The sequence below is a fragment of the Arachis duranensis genome, chromosome 10, assembly GCF_000817695.3.
Source record: "Arachis duranensis cultivar V14167 chromosome 10, aradu.V14167.gnm2.J7QH, whole genome shotgun sequence".
Classification (NCBI taxonomy): domain Eukaryota; kingdom Viridiplantae; phylum Streptophyta; class Magnoliopsida; order Fabales; family Fabaceae; genus Arachis; species Arachis duranensis.
Genome location: NC_029781.3, coordinates 17,757,661 through 17,777,543, shown reverse-complemented (window position 1 = coordinate 17,777,543; position 19,883 = coordinate 17,757,661). Strand labels below are relative to the sequence as shown.

General features: G+C 38.2%; 1 protein-coding gene across 1 annotated transcript; it reads right to left on the bottom strand.

Annotated features, from left to right (window-relative positions):
* Positions 1 to 274: 274 nt before the first annotated feature.
* Positions 275 to 1,109, bottom strand: LOC107469343 (PRA1 family protein B3-like). The gene has a single exon (XM_016088722.3). The coding sequence runs from the start codon at positions 986 to 988 to the stop codon at positions 371 to 373; it is 618 nt and encodes a 205-aa protein (XP_015944208.1). The 5' UTR covers positions 989 to 1,109; the 3' UTR covers positions 275 to 370.
* Between the last annotated feature and the right edge of the window lie 18,774 nt (positions 1,110 to 19,883).

Below are 19,883 nucleotides of genomic sequence, written 5' to 3'. Positions count from 1 at the left end.
TTCTGTCTTGCATAAAGAGCACTCCAACAAGGATCCAACCAAAACTAGCCCCAATGTCAATGTCAGAATACAAAATACACATGAAAATAAGTTAAATAATACTAACTAATTTGGCGCATTGTATTTTTGCACTGTATAACTGCTACTCTAGAAGACAACAATACTGCCATTAAAAAATAAAGAAAAAATGATATCAAAACTTCATTAATTGAGATCATAAAACTTGTCAAGTTGCAATAATTGCCATTTACATATATGTATATGAATAGTGGTATAAGAAGAAAATTACCAATTACCTAAAATGAATAGAAGCTACAAGTTCAACTAATTAATCAGAACAAAACCTCCGAGACAATCCAGAACCCTATGCTCACAAGCGCGAACCGGCCGGACCGCCGGCGAGGAACGAGAGCAATCCGGCATTGCGAGGCTCCAGGTCATCAAGGAAAAGATCCTCCGGTACACGGAACGCGCCGTGCAAGCACACGACGGCTAAACCAACGGTGAGGGAGGAGATCAAGAGAGCACCGACACTGGTGAGGAAGACGACGAAGACGGTGAGGACGACGAGGGCGGTGACGGTCTCCCGGTCGGAGAAGGTACGGCCGAAGAGGAAGAGTGGCTGGTCGGAGGGGCGGAATAGGTAGAGGATGGACCACGCGGCGAGGAGAGAGAGAAGCACGAGGAGAGAGAAAGGGTGAGTGACGAGTGAGAGAGCAAGTGCGAGTGCGATTAGGGTTACGTAGTTGACGCGGAAGTAGGAAGCGTTCTTGCGGATCCGGGAGTATGCGTCGGAGAGGGATTCGGGTCGGGAAATTGAGCTCCGATCGAGGAGCTCCGACCAGGGGCGGCGGTCGGAAAAGCCTTGGCGGAGGGAGGAGCTGAGGCGGGAGATGAAGGCGCGGAATACGAATGTGGCGATCGGGGGAGTGGCTGGGGCAGTGTGGGCGTGTGGAGTGGAGATTGGGAGAGGGGGCGATTCGGCCATTGGAGGCGCGTGAATCTCCGAATGGCGCGTGAGGTGGTTTGGCACAGTGTTGGAGAAATGGGGAGGGCAGTGGAGAGTGAAGAACGACGAATTATTATTGATGTTGTGAAGAAGGGCGTGTTCCGTGGTGTCCAGGGACGATGATTCGGGAAAGTTGCATGGTATTGTCAAGAGGGTTATTCATGAAGAACTACTTTTGGTTATTACTATACAGTTTTAATATTTAAAATAAAATATGCATAATTTAAGATGATAGATTAAAAATATTCTATGAGATGAATAATTATTTAAAAGAACGAATCTAATTAGATAAATATGTGAGTAAGAGTAGATCTAACAAAACAGAAAAGTTCTGCATACAAGCTATTAGTTTTACAAGTTAATTAACGAATAAAAATCCAAAATGCGTTGCAAAGGTTACGTCCCATACACGCGCTATATAAAGATCCCGCTTATATATAATTTCCAAATTTAAAAGATTTGTTTTCTTCTTCGTTCTCCTTATTTCTAGATTTGCTCGTTCTCCTTATTTCCTTCTTCGTTCTTCTTCTCGTTCTTCTCTTTCTGTAACTCCAGCTTCATTTTCTATTCGATTTTTTGTTTTCTGAAATCAAAGTTTGAACTCGTTTTGAAGATAATGGATGATTCAATCTCAGATTGTCAGTTGAATCAGGGCGAAGTGGATTATGAATTTGTATCTAACGAAGTTCCTGAGGTTTGATTTACATACGATTACTCTGAATTTTGTTGCAGTAATTTGTATAGCATTGTGTAGCTGAATAATTCGTGAATATTGACTGTGAAACTAACGCGTGAACATAAATCTGTGGATTGAATCTAATGTATTAGTTTTGATTGATTATCTGGAATTTATAGTAGACGCTCGGGTGTAGATCAGAACTCTTTGGGTGTATTTTTGCGGGAAGTGTTGGTGTATTTACAGTTTATGACTTTTTCTATTATTTTAGATGAGTTGTTGTCGTTCGGGTGTATTATATCAGACATGATTGGGTGTGTTTTTAGTTTTTGACATGGTGTATTCTGCAGCATGTGTATTTACAGTTTATTGTTTTTTGTTATTTTAGCTGAGTTGTTGTCGTTCGGGTGTATTATATCAGACATGATTGGGTGTATTTTTATTTTTTGTCATGGTGTATTTTGCAGCCTGTGTATTTACAGTTTATGGCTTTTATTGTCAATTTTAGTTGAGTTGTTGCCATTCGGGTGTATTATATCAGCAATGATTGGGTGTATTTTTTGTTTTTGACATGGTGTATTCTGCAGCATCTCTCTGTTGTTGATTACCAGTTTGTTCCGAAGGTTGGAATGACCTTTACCACCCTTGAAGATGCTGGAAAATTTTACAGGAACCACGCCAATGCTGTAGGTTTTTCTACAAGAGTTCGGAGCACAAATAGGAAGGGAAACGAGATTAAGAATCAATTGATTACATGTAGCAGAGAGGAAAAATGAAAATCTAAAATATCTCCGACCGAGAAGACAAATCCGACAGCCGGTTTAAACTGTCCTACAAGAATTTATATACACTCATTGAAGGAGATTGGTGCGGTTGTGTTGGATCATTCACACCCCTGCTGTCCAAGTAAAGCAGAGATGCTCAAACAGCACAGGGAACTAAGCATGTCCATTCGTCGTACAATAAAGAATAACGAGGAGGTTGGTATTAGACCAAACAAAACTTACCAGTCATTTGTTGCGGCTGCCGGGAGTCACCGCGAGTTAAATTTTATTGAAAAGGATGTGAGGAATTACATTACGAGAGAAGTGCGTAATGTTTCTGAACAAGAAGATGCAAAAGAATTTTGAAAATATTTGTTACGAATGAAAGAGAAGAATCAGAATTTCTTTTTTGAGCTTGAACTCGAGGAGGATCAATCGATTAAGCTGGCTTTTTGGGCCGATGCAAGAAGTAGAGCTGTCTTTGAGTATTTCAGAGATGTTATTTTATTTCACACAACCTACAATACAAACAGGTAACAAACTGTCCCTGTTTATGATGCTAAATTAATGTAATTTTATGAATCCGCAGTAGAGGTGTATATTGGTTGTTTTTTGGGTGTATAAAAAGCATTTGTTGGTTGTACCTAATGATTTTCCATTCTGCACTATGGTAATTTGTTTCAGGTATAATTTGGTTTGTAGTTCTTTTGTCGGGGTGAATCACCACGGTCAGTCGACACTTCTTGGATGCTCTTTGATGAAAAACAAAGAAATTGAATCATTCAAATGGTTATTTCAATGTTGGCTTCGTTGCATGGGAGGGAATGCTCCGAAAGGATTCCTCACCAATCAATGCGCATCAATGAAAAGGGATTTAGAGGCCTGTATGGCAACAACAATTCATCGTTGGTGTATTTGGCACATCATGAAGAAGATTCCAAGCAAATTAAACGGGTACAAGGGACATGCAGAAATTGAACAAGAAATGAGCCAAGTTGTTTGGAACTCTTATAGTAAAGACTCATTTGATAGGAATTAGAATGATTTTCTGCTGAATTTTGGTCTTGTGGACAAGTGGCTTTCAGGTAATGTTTGTTTAAAATCTGCAGCAGATGTGTAATTTAAATTTACGTCGGGTGTATTTATAGTCTGTTTTTGGGTGTATTCTGCAGATCTCTATGAAGACCGTCATATATGGGTTCCAATCTATTTGGATCACCATTTCTGGGCAGGGATGAGAAGGACGCAAAGGAGTGAGAGCATGCATTTATTTTTTAACTAGTTTATTACCCGGAATAGCTCGCTTATTCAATTTGTCAAACAATACGATAATTGCCTCGGAAGTAGGGTGCAAGCAGAGAAAGAATCAGATGCTGCAGATTTTCATACGGTCATACCGTGTGCAACCAAATCCTCCATTGAAGCTTAGTTTCAACATTTGTACACTTATCAAAAGTTTAAGGAAGTCCAAGCACAGTTAAGAGGAAAAGCGAATTGCATAACTAGATTAATGAATTCCGCTTTAGGCTATTCAGTATACGAAGTTGGAGAACAAGTTTCCAGCTCAATATTCAATAAGTTTGTGGTTACTTACGACTCAGTAGCAACCGAGGTAAAATGCCAATGCTTATTATTCGATCAAAAGGGATACTGCGCCGTCACGCACTAAGCGTGTTAAGATTTGAACAAGTAAGCCAAGTGTCACCTAGATATATATTGGAACAATGGAGCAAGAAGGTAAAGAGGCGACACACACACATCAAGAGCAGCCACGACGAGCCACTGTTGGAGTCAAGAAGCAAGAGGTTTGACGAATTGATTTTTCGTTCGCAAAATATTTGCGAATTTGCATCAGAATCGGAGGAGCTGACTGCAATGCTGCACCATGCGTACGATACCGTCATGGTTGAGATGGAAGAATTGAAAGCCAAAAGGAAGGGGACATCTTCTTTATCTCACGAAGATGCCAACTTGGAATCCGTTAACGAGCTTCAGAGTCCTCCAAGGATTCGAACAAGAAGACGTCCAAAAAATAGGCGAATTTCAAAGTTGGACAAATAGATTAAAAATGCCTCAAAGAAGAAGAAAACGAAAGCTTTAAACGAGGTAAAAGTGATGTTTTTAAATTTATGGTAATTGAGTTTAATTTTGTCGTTAATAGTTTAGCTAATATGTGAGTTTGTTATATTCAGTTAAACCTTTTTGATATTGGATCAGTGGTGCATTCAAATTCTAGCCAATATCAAATACGTGTGATGAATTATCAGTTCAGGGTATTAGCAGCAGCGAATAACTCTTTGGGTGTATAGTTACAGAATGTGGGTGTAAAAGCAGTATTATTTTGGGTGTATTTATGAATTTTCTTGTATTTCATATTTTACTTATATATAGATATATATACTTCACAATCTGTTGTTTATGTTAAAAAATTACTGATTTGGGTGTATAGTAGTTTTATTGGTTTAGGGTTTAGGTGTTAGGATTTTAGGATGTTAGGGTTTAGGGTTTAAGGTTAGGTTTTTAGGGTTTAGGGTTTATGGTTTAGGGTTTATGGTTTTAGGTTTAGGGTTTAGGGTTTTGGTTTTTAGGGTTTAGGGTTTTAGGGTTTAGGGTTTTATGGTTTTTAGAATTTTTAGGATTTTGGGTTTAGGGTTTAAGGGGATAGAAGTTTGGGTGTATATTAAGCAATCTTGGGTGTATATTAAACTTTCCTTGGGTATAAAATTTTATAATTTGTGTTTATACCTGGCTTGATATTTTCCTTCATATTTTACCACCTGTAATACAGAGCTTTTGAATACAGCACAAACAGTTTAACTATGGAAAAAAATTTCATTGAATAGAAGTTGTTTATAATTGACAAATTTTTACACCATGTGTTCAATTTACAAACTAGCTAGCAGTTACATTACTCAGTTTCTATCTCATTAGAGTCTATGTGACAAAATGGACTCAATAATACTGAGGATGGCTTGGACAGTCTTATTGCATTACTCCCTCTAATTGCTTCAGCTCTGTCTTTATTCATTTCACTGAATAGTATCCGGGAAGCATATTCTACTCTATAGTAGTCCACCTCGTCCTACAATTAAAAAGTATATTCTGTTTAAATAACAATATTAATTCAGTAAAGTAATACAGAGTTATATAGTTTTAAAGACAGTTACCTGTGTCCAATTATCCCACTCATACTTCGCCCTTTTAATGTTTTCGAGCTCAATTAACTCAAGCCACTTCATAACGTAAATAACACAGTCATAACTGAAAACGAAGAAAATAAATTACAAATCTCATTTAGGAAAGTTTAATGTTCAGAGTCACAAATTTATACCTTGTCTTTTGGCTTGAGATGTTAGCATATGGTGCTCTAATTTTCTTCTCATTCTCCTTTCTCTTCAGAGGCGCCCCGCCAGCATATACTCTCATTCTTGAAATTACATATCCCTTAAAAAACAAAACAAATCAATAATACACCCAAAGGAAATACACTCAAAGGAGAACATACTTACACCCAAAGCAAAACATACATACACCTTATATTGAATTGAAATACATCTAACTATTAAAATAAAGAACATAGAGCCAACTTACAATGAATTTATTAAGCTCCTTTCTGTCATCGGCTGGACATTTCGTGTGTACCGGGTCAAGTATATAAAATCTCCATTTTCTTGTATCAATCAGCCATAACCACCAATGATTTGAGTGGCAAACAGGTGCAAAAATCTGAAACATGGCGACATTTCAACAGTGTTTTATTTTATTTGGCATATAAGTAAAGAATGGTACTAACAAATTTTACAAATGGAAACTTACATATCAATGTGATGTTAATTTTTTTGCATCTATGAAGGAAATAAACATTGGGTATTCTTCCACCCTAAATTCTTTATTGGTTTTAGGTGATATGAATTCTCCCTTTGGATGCTTCGCAATGGCCATGTTTTGCAACAATTGTGAAACAATAAATGAAATACTGAAAATACACCCAACTGAATACTTTAAATAAACCCAAATGAATACACAACTTACACCCAATTGAACGTAAAAAATACACCAAAATGAATACAAAACAGACCCAGTTGATCAGAGAAAATACACCCTAAGGAATACATAAAATACACTCAAAATTAGTAGAAGTAAAATTACCACAATATCAGGGGGAGACAGTATACTTCTTCTTGAAACCTTTTATCATTTTTCTGGTTAAGGATGAGGCACATGGCAGATACAATCTAGAAAAATATGCCGAAATCAATTTACATTAATAAACATTACAGTTAACTTTGGTATAAAAAACATTAATGTTATTCTAATATTACCTCATGTTCTATATAACTTTCTGATTTGAGTGATGCAAGGTACATTCTTATCAAAATGTATTTATCTTGGGCAATCAGAGTGCACACGTTGTCAAACTCATTAGTTCTGCCATCTGCGTATTTCTTCAATCGCATCCCCCAGATGTAGCACTTCTCTTTCATTTCAGCCGTATTCTGATCTCGCAGGAGTTTCAAACTTTTCAGAACTTTTTCCGCCACTCTCCTTTTGAATTTGTAGACTTTTATTTTCTGCTTTTACCCACTGTTTGCTATTTTCCACAAAATTCCCTAATTGTTCTAGCAGCTTTGGAGTTTCTGGAGTTTTTTCCATCTCTCCTTCTTGCGTTGACGTTCCCTCCTGCGTTGCTGCTTTTTCTTGGCTTGAATCAGTCAAGCCAAGGCTAAATGATGGTAACGAATCTGCTTTAGGAACATACGATGCTGTCCGTGCCATCATCATCAGCGCAGCAGCATCTTTTGGGACTGGATTATTGTGTGATCATGTATAACGTATTATAAGAATAAGAATATACCGATGATAACCAAATATTGATTTTACTTTGATGAACTTACATTTTAGATGGAGTTGGGAGAAGCGTGTGTGTGCTTTCTTCAAGTTGTTGGGGGGGTTCAGGAGTACTGCACGGTATATAAATTTAATCATGATGTAAAAAACTAGTCTTGGATCAATCGTCAAAATATACACCCCAACAGGAGGAATATACACCCAAACTATAACCAAATATACACCCAACATTACTTATTACCTTTTTTTAGTTCCTTCAATTTGTAGCAGAGGGGTTGGTTCTTTTTCTATCTCGGGTGTTTTTTTATTTTTCAGTATAGAGGTTGTTTGGGACAGTGGTAGACAAACTTAAATCGGAACTCTAAACAAGAAGAAAAATAAAAGGTTAAGAATGACTTTGAAAATAAAAATGTTATAAGGTTGAAATATTTTTGAAAAACTCACATTGCAAGCCATTCAGATTGTGTCTCTTCCCTCACAACCATCATATTCTCTTCAAACAGACTCAACCTAAAATACACTCCAAGAAAGTCAAAAATACACCCGAATAATTCAAAAGAAAGATAGACTTTGTTTTTTGAGAACTTACATAACCTAATTGATTAATAAATAGTACATTCTGTATTAGACAAGTGTTTTATTAAATGGTTGACAAGTGTCTTGTTAATTCAAATTTCAAACATAACAGTAAAATAAAATATAGTAAACAATAAATATAGACAAAAAGTAAGCAGGAAAAAAACTTTTCCGCACAACTCTCACCTGCACAAGCATTAGAAGTAAATATGCAAATACAAATCAGTTGCATGTTGGGCGCATTTTTTCCTTTTTAGGATCAGGATTTGAACTTGCATTGAAACTAGAGCATGAGTGAACAAATTTCAAATCAGAATTTTAAAAATTAAATCTTTCCTTGATTCTCTCTCTCTCTCTCTCTCTCTCTCTCTCTCTCTCTCTTTTCTTTCTCGCGCTCTCTCTCGAATTTATTTTCTCTATCATCTTCTTCATCCGTATCGAGGAAGCTAGCGAGCAGTGGTAGAAAGTATTGATCAAGTGAGAGTGTCGAAACAAAGGAAGAAGAGGAGAGCAAGATCTGAGAGAAGATGAGGCAAACATAGAGAAACGAGCTTCAGGAGCAGAGGTGGACAGAGCTTTCACAGTGGAGAAGAAGCTCTCATGCCAATTCTAAATATTTATGAGGTTAGTTTGAAATATCCTTATAAATACCATGACTCTTTGTCATGTAAACAAAAACTTTAATACATATCTTCTATTTTCTTATCTCTATTTTCTTATTATGGTATCAGAGCTCTAAAAGAGCTCTGTCGATACCCATGGTGAAAACTTCAAAACCAAATAATCAGTTTTCATTGTCTTCTTCTCCTCTAACGGCAGAATAATCTTCTAACGTACACAAGATCCCACTAGCCCTTTCTATATTCATCCTAGTGAAAATCAAACCTCTATCCTTGTCACTCCTGTCCTTATTGGCAGTAACTATCACTCTTGGTGTCGATCCTTTTAAAAACAAATATGGCTTTCTCATAGGTTCTATTCCTTCTCCTCTAACTGATGATCCTCTGTTTTCAAATGGGAGCGTTGCAATAATCTGGTATTGTCTTGGCTATTTCATTCCGTCTCTTTTATTATTTAAAGAGCATTTTTTCCAAAGTGATCTTCTTCGTATTGCAGAATTACAAGAAGAAATTATGCTCTTAGACAAGGAAATCAGTTAGTAACAGAATTTTATACCTTTTTGAAGACATTGTGGGAAGAGTTTGATAACTCACGTCTTCTCCCCATTTGTAATTGCCCAGCCAAAACACATCGCTCACAAGATTTTATCATTCGATTCCTTAAAGATCTTGATGAGCATTTTTCTGTAGTTTGATCACAAGTTCTTCTTCTTGATCCTCTTCTGCCTGTCACCAGAGTCTTCGCTCTTATCGTTCAACACGAACGTCAACATCAAAACGTATCTAGGACTTTGGACGATCAATGAACCATTGCTGTTGTTGTAGAAGCTCGTCATCCTCCTCTTGGCCGTGGTCGTGGGTATGACAATAAATGAGATCACTGTTATATAAGTCATTTAATATGAAATGGCATCATTTGTGATTATAATTACAAGAAAAACACTGAATACCGTTGGATTTAGCATCGCACATTAATGTCAGCTTTACTGACGGATTTATTAACAGTTTTAGTGTCGAATTCGTTAGGTCAAATAATTACCTGCAGATTTACACTTCTGACGGTAAATTTGCTGGTAATAATTGGAGAAAAAATGGGAAAATAGGTGAGAAATATAGCGTGGGATTTACCAACGAATTTTTTGCTGGTAAACCCAATTAGTGAAACGTTGCGTTTTGGTGACCCACAATGCATTACCATCCGATTTATGTGCCAGTAAATCAGATGGTAACGAGTCCTAAAATTCGAAAAGCGAACCCTCTCCTTCTTCATTCTAAAATCCCGTATCTCTCTCTAACCTCTCTTCTCACTGTCTCTCTAACCTTCTCCTTTCCGTGCCACTTCGTCAGCCCCGCCGCTACTAGCACCTCATTTTGCCGCCTCTTCTGCCTCTCACCGAAACTAGCTCCTTCCTCCTCTCCCCTTCGTCAGTCACGACTCTTTCTCTCCATCTCTATTCGTGTCTTGCCGTCTAGCACTCCCGTGGCACTCCACTAGCAATGGCTGTTACTACCACTGCATCTTTCTCCCCTGAATTCTTTTTCCTCTGTTCAGAGGCCAAGTTCCATGATCACTCTTTTTCTTTGTTTAAGTTAATTTAGGATTTAGTTATATGTTAATTTATAGTTAGTAAGTAGAATTGGTTATCATTGGTTATCGTATGCTAATTGCATGCCTTAGAAGAATGGAATGTTAATGAGTGTGGAGACTTCATATTTAGCATTGAGAAAATATGACAAACAACTTTTCATCGTGGGTTTAGACCATTAAAGATAAATTCTGTTGTTATAGCCTAAATAATTAATAATTAATATTTTCTATGTGATTATATCAAACATTATTTCAGTTATTAAGTTTAATTTACTTATTTAAGATATTTGAAGATATAAAATTAATATTATAGAAATTGTATTAATTATACATTATACCTAAATCATCATATTTTGTCTGTGCTAGTATTTGTATCTTACAATTTATTCAATGTAATAACTTCTATGAATTAATGAGAATGTAAATGATTAGTTCTAATTGAGTATTTATTATGTTAATCTATATGAATGTATAAAAAATATGAAACTATTATAGATAAATATGAAGTAATATATTATGAAGCCATTATTACAAAATAAACCTCATGATGATTGGATGTACATGTATAACAATTATTTGCTGAAATTTCTGAGCATAACTCAAACAAAAATGTTGCTTTTTAATTTAATGTCCCCATTAAACAATTTTATTAGACAATATAACTTGTGAAGTAGGAATGGAAATTTGTTAAGATGAAAATTTTCTACTTCCAACTTAGGCCTATTGCTCATTATAGATTTTATTTTAGAAACAAGTCTAGTATCTCCACCATTAAGATTGGGTCTACCAAAAGGTAGTTTGAAGAAATTAAACATTATAGATTCAGATTTTCTAAACTTACATATGTGTATAAACAATTTAAGAGTTTTTTTATAAATGTTATTATATGATGTCCCTGATAAATATATACAATAGTATAAACAAGTTAATAGATACTATTGGAAATATTATGAATTTATTTGAGTTTTTACTGATGTTGTGGATTGAGGTTGGTTGAATTTGTAAGAACGGTAAAGGTGGATATATATCTAATTTTAGGGGAGATTATGTCAAAATTTTTTTTACAATAATATAAAAGTTGAACGATTTGTGTTGTATATATGTTGATTAGTGTTAATTGGTATTCTTTCTGCAGTCATGACGACGGGTAGCAGAGGTGTCACAAGTGAGTCTCGTTGTCATGGTAAAAGGAGGGTTTCCATCGGTACTCGAAGGACTTCTCAGTCATCAGTACCCCTGTTGTAACACCCTTACTATCAGAATGTACGCTTCCGATTGCGCCACTCTAATAATAAGAAGTATTACGACTACTTTATATACTTAATAATAAAATAGGAACCTTTGACTCGAAACAGTATCGCTGATTTCTTTGAAAATGAGAATACTACTTTATCTTGAAAACAAACAAACAAACATATATTTATATACAAGATTTCTTACATAAGTAGCTAATAAATATAATATACATATAAGACATACACACATATCCCTCTTACAATATTTTAATAATAAGGGCAAGAAATAAATCTATAACACGTGTAAACAAACAGAAATGACATATCTAAGTACTTAACTAAAAATCCGGAAGCTTTTTCATCTGTCTTGAAAACATAAAGCTGTAGGGAGATGAGAACATCATCCTCGTTGGTTCTCAGTAGGGGATTTTGAAGAATTATTATAAGAAAACTATTTTCAAACTCAGTGATTATCGTTGCTTGTGAATCTTTTGAAAATCGACGGTATAACCATCCAAAAATTCAAAACCTTTTTTAAAAAGAAATCAGTTAATTATCCAGGAATGCAAAACTCACTTTTCTTATAAAAGAATCTTAAAAGTTTCCTACATTATGAATGACCAACTCGTTCCAAACATAGATTCATTAAGTCTATGCTGAACCAGCTTGATATTTCATAATTTACTAAATCTTAAATCAGGAACCAATCACGGCCTTTGGCCCAAGCAATTCAATCAACACTGTTATTAATTCAGCATCAAAATGCAATCTCAAAAGTACCATACCAGAACAAACAAAGGCAAAATAGACAAAAAAAATACAGGTATACATAGCAATTACAGCAAGTAGCTCAGATAGCAGTTAATAACAGTTAAACAATTAGGCAAACCAAAACAAATTCAAACGCAAACAAAGCATGCAAATGCCTATGATGCATGTCTTCTCTATGGCTAATGAGCTCATTTGTCAGTTATATAGCCAAATCCGACATGTTTGGTAGCTAATCTAGACACTTTCTCTTTGTTGCACATTAATATCATTAGAGGGAATACATGTCCTATCACCATTAGAGGGATTATGTGTCCTGTCACTATTAGAGAGAATAGGTGTCCTGTCACCCTTACAACCAGAGAGAAAATATAGACATACTCATCATCAATCAATCACAATCATGCCTCGTTTATCATATTCATCTTTCTTAATAACTCAGAAACAAGTCATATAATCGTTAAATCCAAATATTTCTAAATAATCAATTTAAACAAAAACTCTAATTTTTATAAAAATTTCGACAGTATTTTCTTTAAACTCGGACTTTTGCCACCCTTCTCGGGTCCAAACCAAACAATTTCCAAATCTCAATCATTTTTCAAAATCCAACCAATTCTAATACCAAATCATTTTCAAAATCAAACCAATTCCAATAATAAATCTTTTTCAAAATCAAACCAACTCCAATATCAAATTATTTATAAAATCAAACCAATTTAAAATTAAGTCGCTTCCAAAATCAAATCATTTTCATATCTCAAATCATTTCCAATGCCAATCCATTTTCATTATCAAATTAATTCCAAAACCCAAAAAAACACTTCTCATAATATTCAACTAAATAACTTTATAAATTAATTTCTTATCTACAACTCCATACCCCTCAAGCAATCAGTAATTCAATCCAGCAAACAACCACATCCATAAGACAACATAATCACGGAAACATGTTTTTCACATCAATATCTATTTATAACAATTATGTAATATAAAATAAATTTTAAGAAAAACCCTACCTCAACTCGTTGAAACCTAAAAACTATAGAGCGCGTCAACACCCCTTCTTCTTGGCCTGTAACCTCGGCAGTCACAACCACAGCCTATTCCATTCTCACAGCAACGGTGGTAACCCCAAACGTGGCATGCAACAACCAGGAATCAATCCAAGACAAGGGCCCCAGCAACGGATTTCGACGGCCAGAACGGCGGCGTGGAAACTCTGGAGAGACTTTTTTATCAAGCTGCTGAAGAAAAAAATGTCAAAAATCGTGTGTGCCTCCAAGAACTCCAATTGACTGAACTCAAGGGAAAGGGGAGCTACGTCACCGTTAACTTTTACCAAACAAAAGTGACGCCAACATGTAGAAGAGAAGGATACAAACACTTTTATCAAATTAGATTTTTTGTTGAAGTTACGGATCTCAAAAAATCGAACGCCGAAGGTTATAGCTTTCATGGCTTCTCATTCTCTCTCACTCATGGCTCCCTCCCTTTTGCTTTGTCTTGGTTCAGTTCAAACTCCATCCCCCCCCCAGTTGAAACAAGGTTTAGTAGGTTGAACGGTACCACAAGAACAAAAACATTATGACATCTCATGCAATGGAGAAGTAAAGCACGCTGATGCAGTTGATCTTGTAAATAAACTAAAATCTATAAACCAAAGCAACAGAATGAGCTCTAGCATGAAAGAGTTAATAAAGAATGAGTATTCTTCCAAGCAAAAGCAAACACCAACTCATATCATGTTGGAAATGATAGGCAAATGTGAAAAAACTGAAAGTAAAAAAAGGAGGAAGAGGATTATATGATGGGATTAATAAAAGGGCAAGTGTCATTAAGGCCACATGTTATTTGTTTAAGCTGCTGAGTCAACGGTTCAAGTTATAAATATTTTAAACAGATAATTATGAAAATTGGATATATTAAACACAAGTAATAATATATATGAGTTACTAATATAAATAACATCAGTAACATAATGATAAAAGATACACGATGAAATATTAGCAAAACTAAGTTCACTGAAGAGTATCTGTTTCGATGGTTACCTGAAACTGAAGGTTGATCTCGGATGAGATCTTTTGATAGGGTCGGAGCTGTTGTGTTCGACTTGCTGGATCTAGTGGTGCTGCTGATCCTGGATCACCAGAGGGTGGTGGTACCTGCAAGAGATTCTGATACTTAAGTTAGCACGTGCTTCCAAGTCCAAAAAAAAAAGTTAGCACGTGCTTTAGGCAGGTTTTTATATAGAATCAGAGTATGAGTTATACTTGGGGCTCTAGTGTATTTATAGTAGTGTGGAGTGACCCATCTTGAGATAAGTTAGTTATCTTATCTTATCTTGGGTGGGGTCACCTATCTTTTAGGCCAGCCGCCTTTAGAGTGGGCCACGTCCTTCTGTTTAGGCCTGCTTGGACCTCTATGGCAATTTGGCCAAGCTCTTTGGGAAGAGGTCGGTGATGACCAACCTAGCAAGAGGTCAGTCGCTTTGTCTCCGTCCAACCCGAACCGTATAGCTTGGTCCAGGGTATGAACAGTGCCCCTGCTTGAGCTTTGATCTTCCTTTGAGGTCGTGTTTTCTGAACTTTGACCCCTTTGAGGAAGTCGTGCTCGAGCATCTTGACTTGGTCGATCTTGAGTAGTTTCTCCTCATGCGAGTCTGGTATCGCCTTTTTTAATGGAAGGTGTTTTTAACTTCTTTTAATTGCGGCGTGCCTTTGGTGTGCGTTTTAATTTTTCTTAGGAATGCGCGATTGTTTTTAAAGCTCATTGATTAGGTTTTTAACCCTTTACCGTTTCATTTTCCTTCTTTGCTTCGAAAAAAAGAATTTGAACTTAGCTATTTTCTTCTACCTCGATGGAATCATTGCTTCCATTCCTTAAGCAAGTCGGAAGGGTGATACCCCAGTAGTGGAGTGGGGTGTTGTCCGATATGCCCATAGGACTTATGGGAGCTCTTCAGCCCAAGCTCCCTTCGCGTCCTGTATCCTTCGTTTCAACCCAGCCAATATGATTTTGTTGGCTGCTTCTGCCTGTCCATTAACCTGTGGGTGTTCTACAGAGGTGAATTGGTGCTTTATTTTCAGGTCAGCCATAAAGTTTTTGAAGCCTGTGTCAGTGAACTGAGTGCCATTATCTGTGGTGATGGAGTAAGGAACCCCAAACCTCGTGATAAAGTTTCTATATAAAAATTTCTTACTTATTTGGGTATTGGCTGTAGCCAATGGCTCTACTTCAATCCACTTCGTGAAGTAGTCTATGCCTACACTGAGGAATTTGGCTTGCCCTGATCCCTGGGGGGAAAGGTCCGAGGAGGTCAAGTCCCCACTTTGCAAATGACTAGGGTGAAGTAACACAGATGAGCTCTTCGGGTGGAGCTACATGAGAGTTGGCGTGCTTCTGACACGGTGTGCACTTCTTGACAAATTCTATCGCTTTCTTTTGTAAGGTTAGCCAGTAAAAACCAGCTCGGAGTACCTTTTTGGAGAGAACTCGTGCCCCCAAGTGGTTGCCACAAACGCCGTTGTGGACTTCTTCCAAGATTTCCCTGGTAGCGGAGGTCGGGACACATTTTAGAAGAGGTGTTGTAATCCCTCTCCTATATAGGATGTCATCTACTATGGTGTAGTACTGTGCTTTTCGTACTAACCTTTTTGCCTCCTTTTTATCTGTGGGGACTGTTTCAGACTTGAGGTAATTGATTATGGGAGTCATCCATCCTTGATCCTGTCCTGATATGGTTAGGACCTTCTCTCCCTTTGAAATTGATGGATTTTGTAGTGTTTCTTAGATGAGGCTTCTATTATTGCCCCCTGGTTTGGTGCTGGCTAGTTTCGAGAGTGCATCAGCTCGGACATTTTGTTCCCGAGGTATATGAAGGACTTTATATCCACTAAAATGTCCGAGCTGTTCTCTGGTTATGTCTAGTTATTTTTTCATGGTGGGATCCTTAACTTGATAGTTTCCTTCAATTTGTGAGGTGATTACTTGTGAGTCACTGAAGATAGTAAGCTTTTGAGTTCCCACCTCCCTAGCCAGCATCAAACCAGCTAATAGTGCCTCATATTCTGCTTGATTATTTGAGGCAGAAAATTCAAACTTTAATGAGAGTTTGATTTGGATTCCCTGATCACTTTCTATAATTACACCTGCGCCACTTCTGTCTTTGTTTGAAGAGCCATCCACGTAGAGATTCCACTCTATGGGGGTACCCAGGATGTCAGTGTACTCTGCAATAAAATCGGTCAGGTACTGTGATTTTATAGCTGTACGAGCTTCGTATTTGAGGTCCTATTCCGATAACTCGACTGTCTATTGTAGGATTCTTCCAGGTAAATCTGTTTTCTGTAGGATACTTTTTATAGGCTGGTTGGTCCGTACTCTGATTGTGTGAGCTTGGAAATATGGGCAAAGTCGTCGAGAAGTGAGTATGAGGCTTCTCTATCTTTTGATAGTTTAGTTCTTCCCCTTGTAGTGCCTTATTGATGAAGTAAATGGGTTGTTGCCCACTTCCTTCCTCTCTGACTAATGCTGAGGCTACTGCTCGACTTCCTATGGTGAGATATAGTATGAGTTCTTCACCTTATCTTGGTCGGGTAAGGATAGGTGGTTGCCCCAGAAATTTCTTGAAATCTTGGAAGACTTGTTCATATTTTGGGGTCCATTCAAACCTTTTTCCCCTCCTTAATGTTGCATAGAAGGGGAGAGATCTTAAGGCTGATCCAGCTAGAAATTTGGATAGGGCTGCTACTCTTCTGTTGAGCTGTTTTACCTCTTTGATGCAGGTCGGGCTTTTCATGTTGAGTATGGCTTGACATTTATCTGGGTTTGCTTTAATTCTTCTCTAGGTGAGCATGAAGTCCAAGAATTTTCCAGTTTCAACCGCAAAGGTGCATTTTGCGGGGTTAAGTCGCATCCCATGCTTTCTTATGGTGTCGAACACTTTGGTGAGGTCGAATAACAATGATTCCTTGCTCTGTGTTTTTACCAGCATGTCATCTACATAAACCTCCATTAGCTTTCCAATGTGATCAGCGAAAACTTTGTTCATCAATCTTTGGTATGTGGCTCTTACGTTCTTGAGTCCGAAAGGCATGACTATGTAACAGTAGTTCGCTTTTGGTGTTAGGAACAAGGTCTTTTCTTGGTCGGGCAGATACATTGGAATTTGATTGTATCCTGAATAAGCGTCCATGAAAGAAAGGTACTTGTACCCCAAAGAGGCATCCACTAGAGTGTCTATATTTGGGAGTGGGTAGGGATCTTTTGGGCAGGCTTTATTGAGGTCGATGTAATCAGTACACATCCGCCATTTTCCAGTTGACTTTTTTACCAAAACAACATTGGCTAGCCATAATGGGTACTGAACCTCCCTTATGAACCCTGCCTCCAGCAAGGCTTGTACCTGCTCTTCCACAGCTTGGGACCTTTCAGGGCCAAGCTTCCTACGCTTCTGTTGCACTAGTCGAGATCCAGGATATACTATCAGTTTATGGCACATTAGCTCGGATCTATATCGGGCATGTCTGCGGCCTTCCATGCAAAGAGGTCGGAATTATCCTTTAGGAACTGTATCAACAACTCCTTTAGGTCTCCTTTTAAGGTTGCCCCTATATTTGTTACTTTGTCTTGAGCATCCCCTATCTGAACTTCCTCAGTCTCACCTTCGGGTTGAGGACAAAGTTCCTCGCAAGCTCGGATTCCCCCGAGTTCGATAGTATTGGTTTTCTTTCCTCCAGGGTTGCCTTTAAGGTTTAGACTTTCGTTGTAACAACGTCGTGCTAGTTTTTAGTCTCCCTTTATGGTGGCGATCCCTTCTGGCATTGGGAATTTCATGCACAGGTGTGGAGTGAAGACTACTGCGGCGAGCTGGTTCAATGTTGTCTAACCTATTAGGGCATTGTACGTTGAGCTCACGTCGATTACAATGTAGTCTATGCTTAACGTCCTAGACAGAGTTCCCTTTCCAAAGATTGTATGTAGTGGGATGTACCCTAGTGGCTGAATTGGGGCGTCCCCGAGCCCAAATAGGCTATTTGGATACGCTCTGAGTTCTTTTTCTTGTACTCTGAGCTTGTCGAAGGCGGATTTGAACAGTATATCTGCGGAGCTTCCTTGATCGACCAATGTTCGGTGAAGGTTGGCATTGGCTAGTATGATAGTAACCACCACAGGGTTATCATGTCCGGGGATGATGCCCGCGGTGTCCTCTTGGGTAAAGATGATAGTAGGGAGGTCTGATGATCTCTCTCCTTCTCCGACATAATACACTTCTTTGAGGTATCTTTTGTGGGACGATTTAGAGATCCCTTTGCCTGCGAATCCAGCGTTAATCATATGAACATGTCTTTCAGGGGTACGAGGGGGACGTTCAGCTCGTTCACTCTCTTCATCCCTTCTTCTCTTTTTTGGTTCGTCCCTTATACTGGCAAGGAATTGATATAATCTTCCTTCAATGGCTAGCTGTTCTATGACGTTCTTCAGGTCATAGCATTCGTTGGTAGAGTGCCCGTAAATTCGATGGTATTCACAATACTCTGTTTGACTTCCTCCCCTTTTGTGTTTAATCGGATGAGGCGGCGAGATCTTCTTTGTGTTGCATATCTCTCGATAGACATCCACAAGAGACACCCGGAGAGGGGTGTAGTTACGGTACCTTCTAGGTTTCTCAATAGGTTGGTCCTCTTTTTTTTGGAGTCCTTATCCTTATTCCGAGATGGGTAGGAGAAACCGGATTTTGAGGCTTCCCCTAATCGGAAGTTCTCTTCCATATTGATGTATTTTTCTGTCCACTCTTGTACCTTATTTAGAGATGTGGGATGTTTTTTGGATATAGATGGCTAAAGGGTCCTTCCCGCAGGCCCTTGATTAGTCCCATAATGGCTACTTCTGTAGAGAGATTCTGTATGTCGAGGCATGCTTCATTGAATCTTTCCATATAATTACGAAGGCTCTCCCGATCTCCTTATTTGATCCCTAGCAGGCTTGGAGCATGCTTGGTTTTATCTTTTTGAATGGAGAACCTAGGTAGAAATTTCTTGGTGAGGTCATCGAAGCCTGCAATTGACCTTGGTGGCAAGCTGTCGAACCACTTTATTGCTGTCTTGGTCAAGGTAGTCAGGAAAGCTTTGAAACGGGTTGCATTAAAGGCATATGTGAGGTACATCCGGCTCTTGAAGTTGCTGAGATGATGGCTTGGGTCGGACGTGCCATCATAGGGAGTCATGTGAGGAGCTTTAAGGTCTTTTGGGACTTTAGCTTTCATGATTTCCTTTGTGAATGGGTCTTGATCTTTGTGTGGGCTATCTTCGCGATTAGATCGGGTGGTCCTAGTTTTGAGGTCGGCTTCGAGCTTTAGGAGCTTGTCCTCTAGCTCTCAACGTTGTCTTGTCTCTCTCCGGAGATCTCTCATGGCCTCTCGTTGATGTTCGGCCTCTTGTTCGAGCTGTTTGAGGCAATCCTGCTGTTCACGGATGACATTTAATATTTTTGTGTTTTGGGGTTAATTGTCTCCCTTGGATTGAGGTGTATCCTTTGGTGTGGTATCCGTGTTCTTATGCGGCGTTCTGTCCTCCAATCCGGAGTCGTGATCGTCGTCAAGGTTGTCTGCCATGATGATAGGATGACTTCTAGGTTCCCCGGCAACGGTGCCAATGTTCCGAGGGTTACCTGAAACTAATGGTCGATCTCGGATGAGATCTTCTGATGAGGTCGGAGCTGTTGTGTCTAACTTGCTGAATCTAGTGGTGCTGCTGATCCTGGATCACCGGAGGGTGGTGGTATCTGCAAGAGACTCC

Excerpts from the sequence above, each read along its gene's own strand:
- LOC107469343 (XM_016088722.3), bottom strand. The coding sequence starts at position 988 with ATGGCCGAATCGCCCCCTCTCCCAATCTCCACTCCACACGCCCACACT.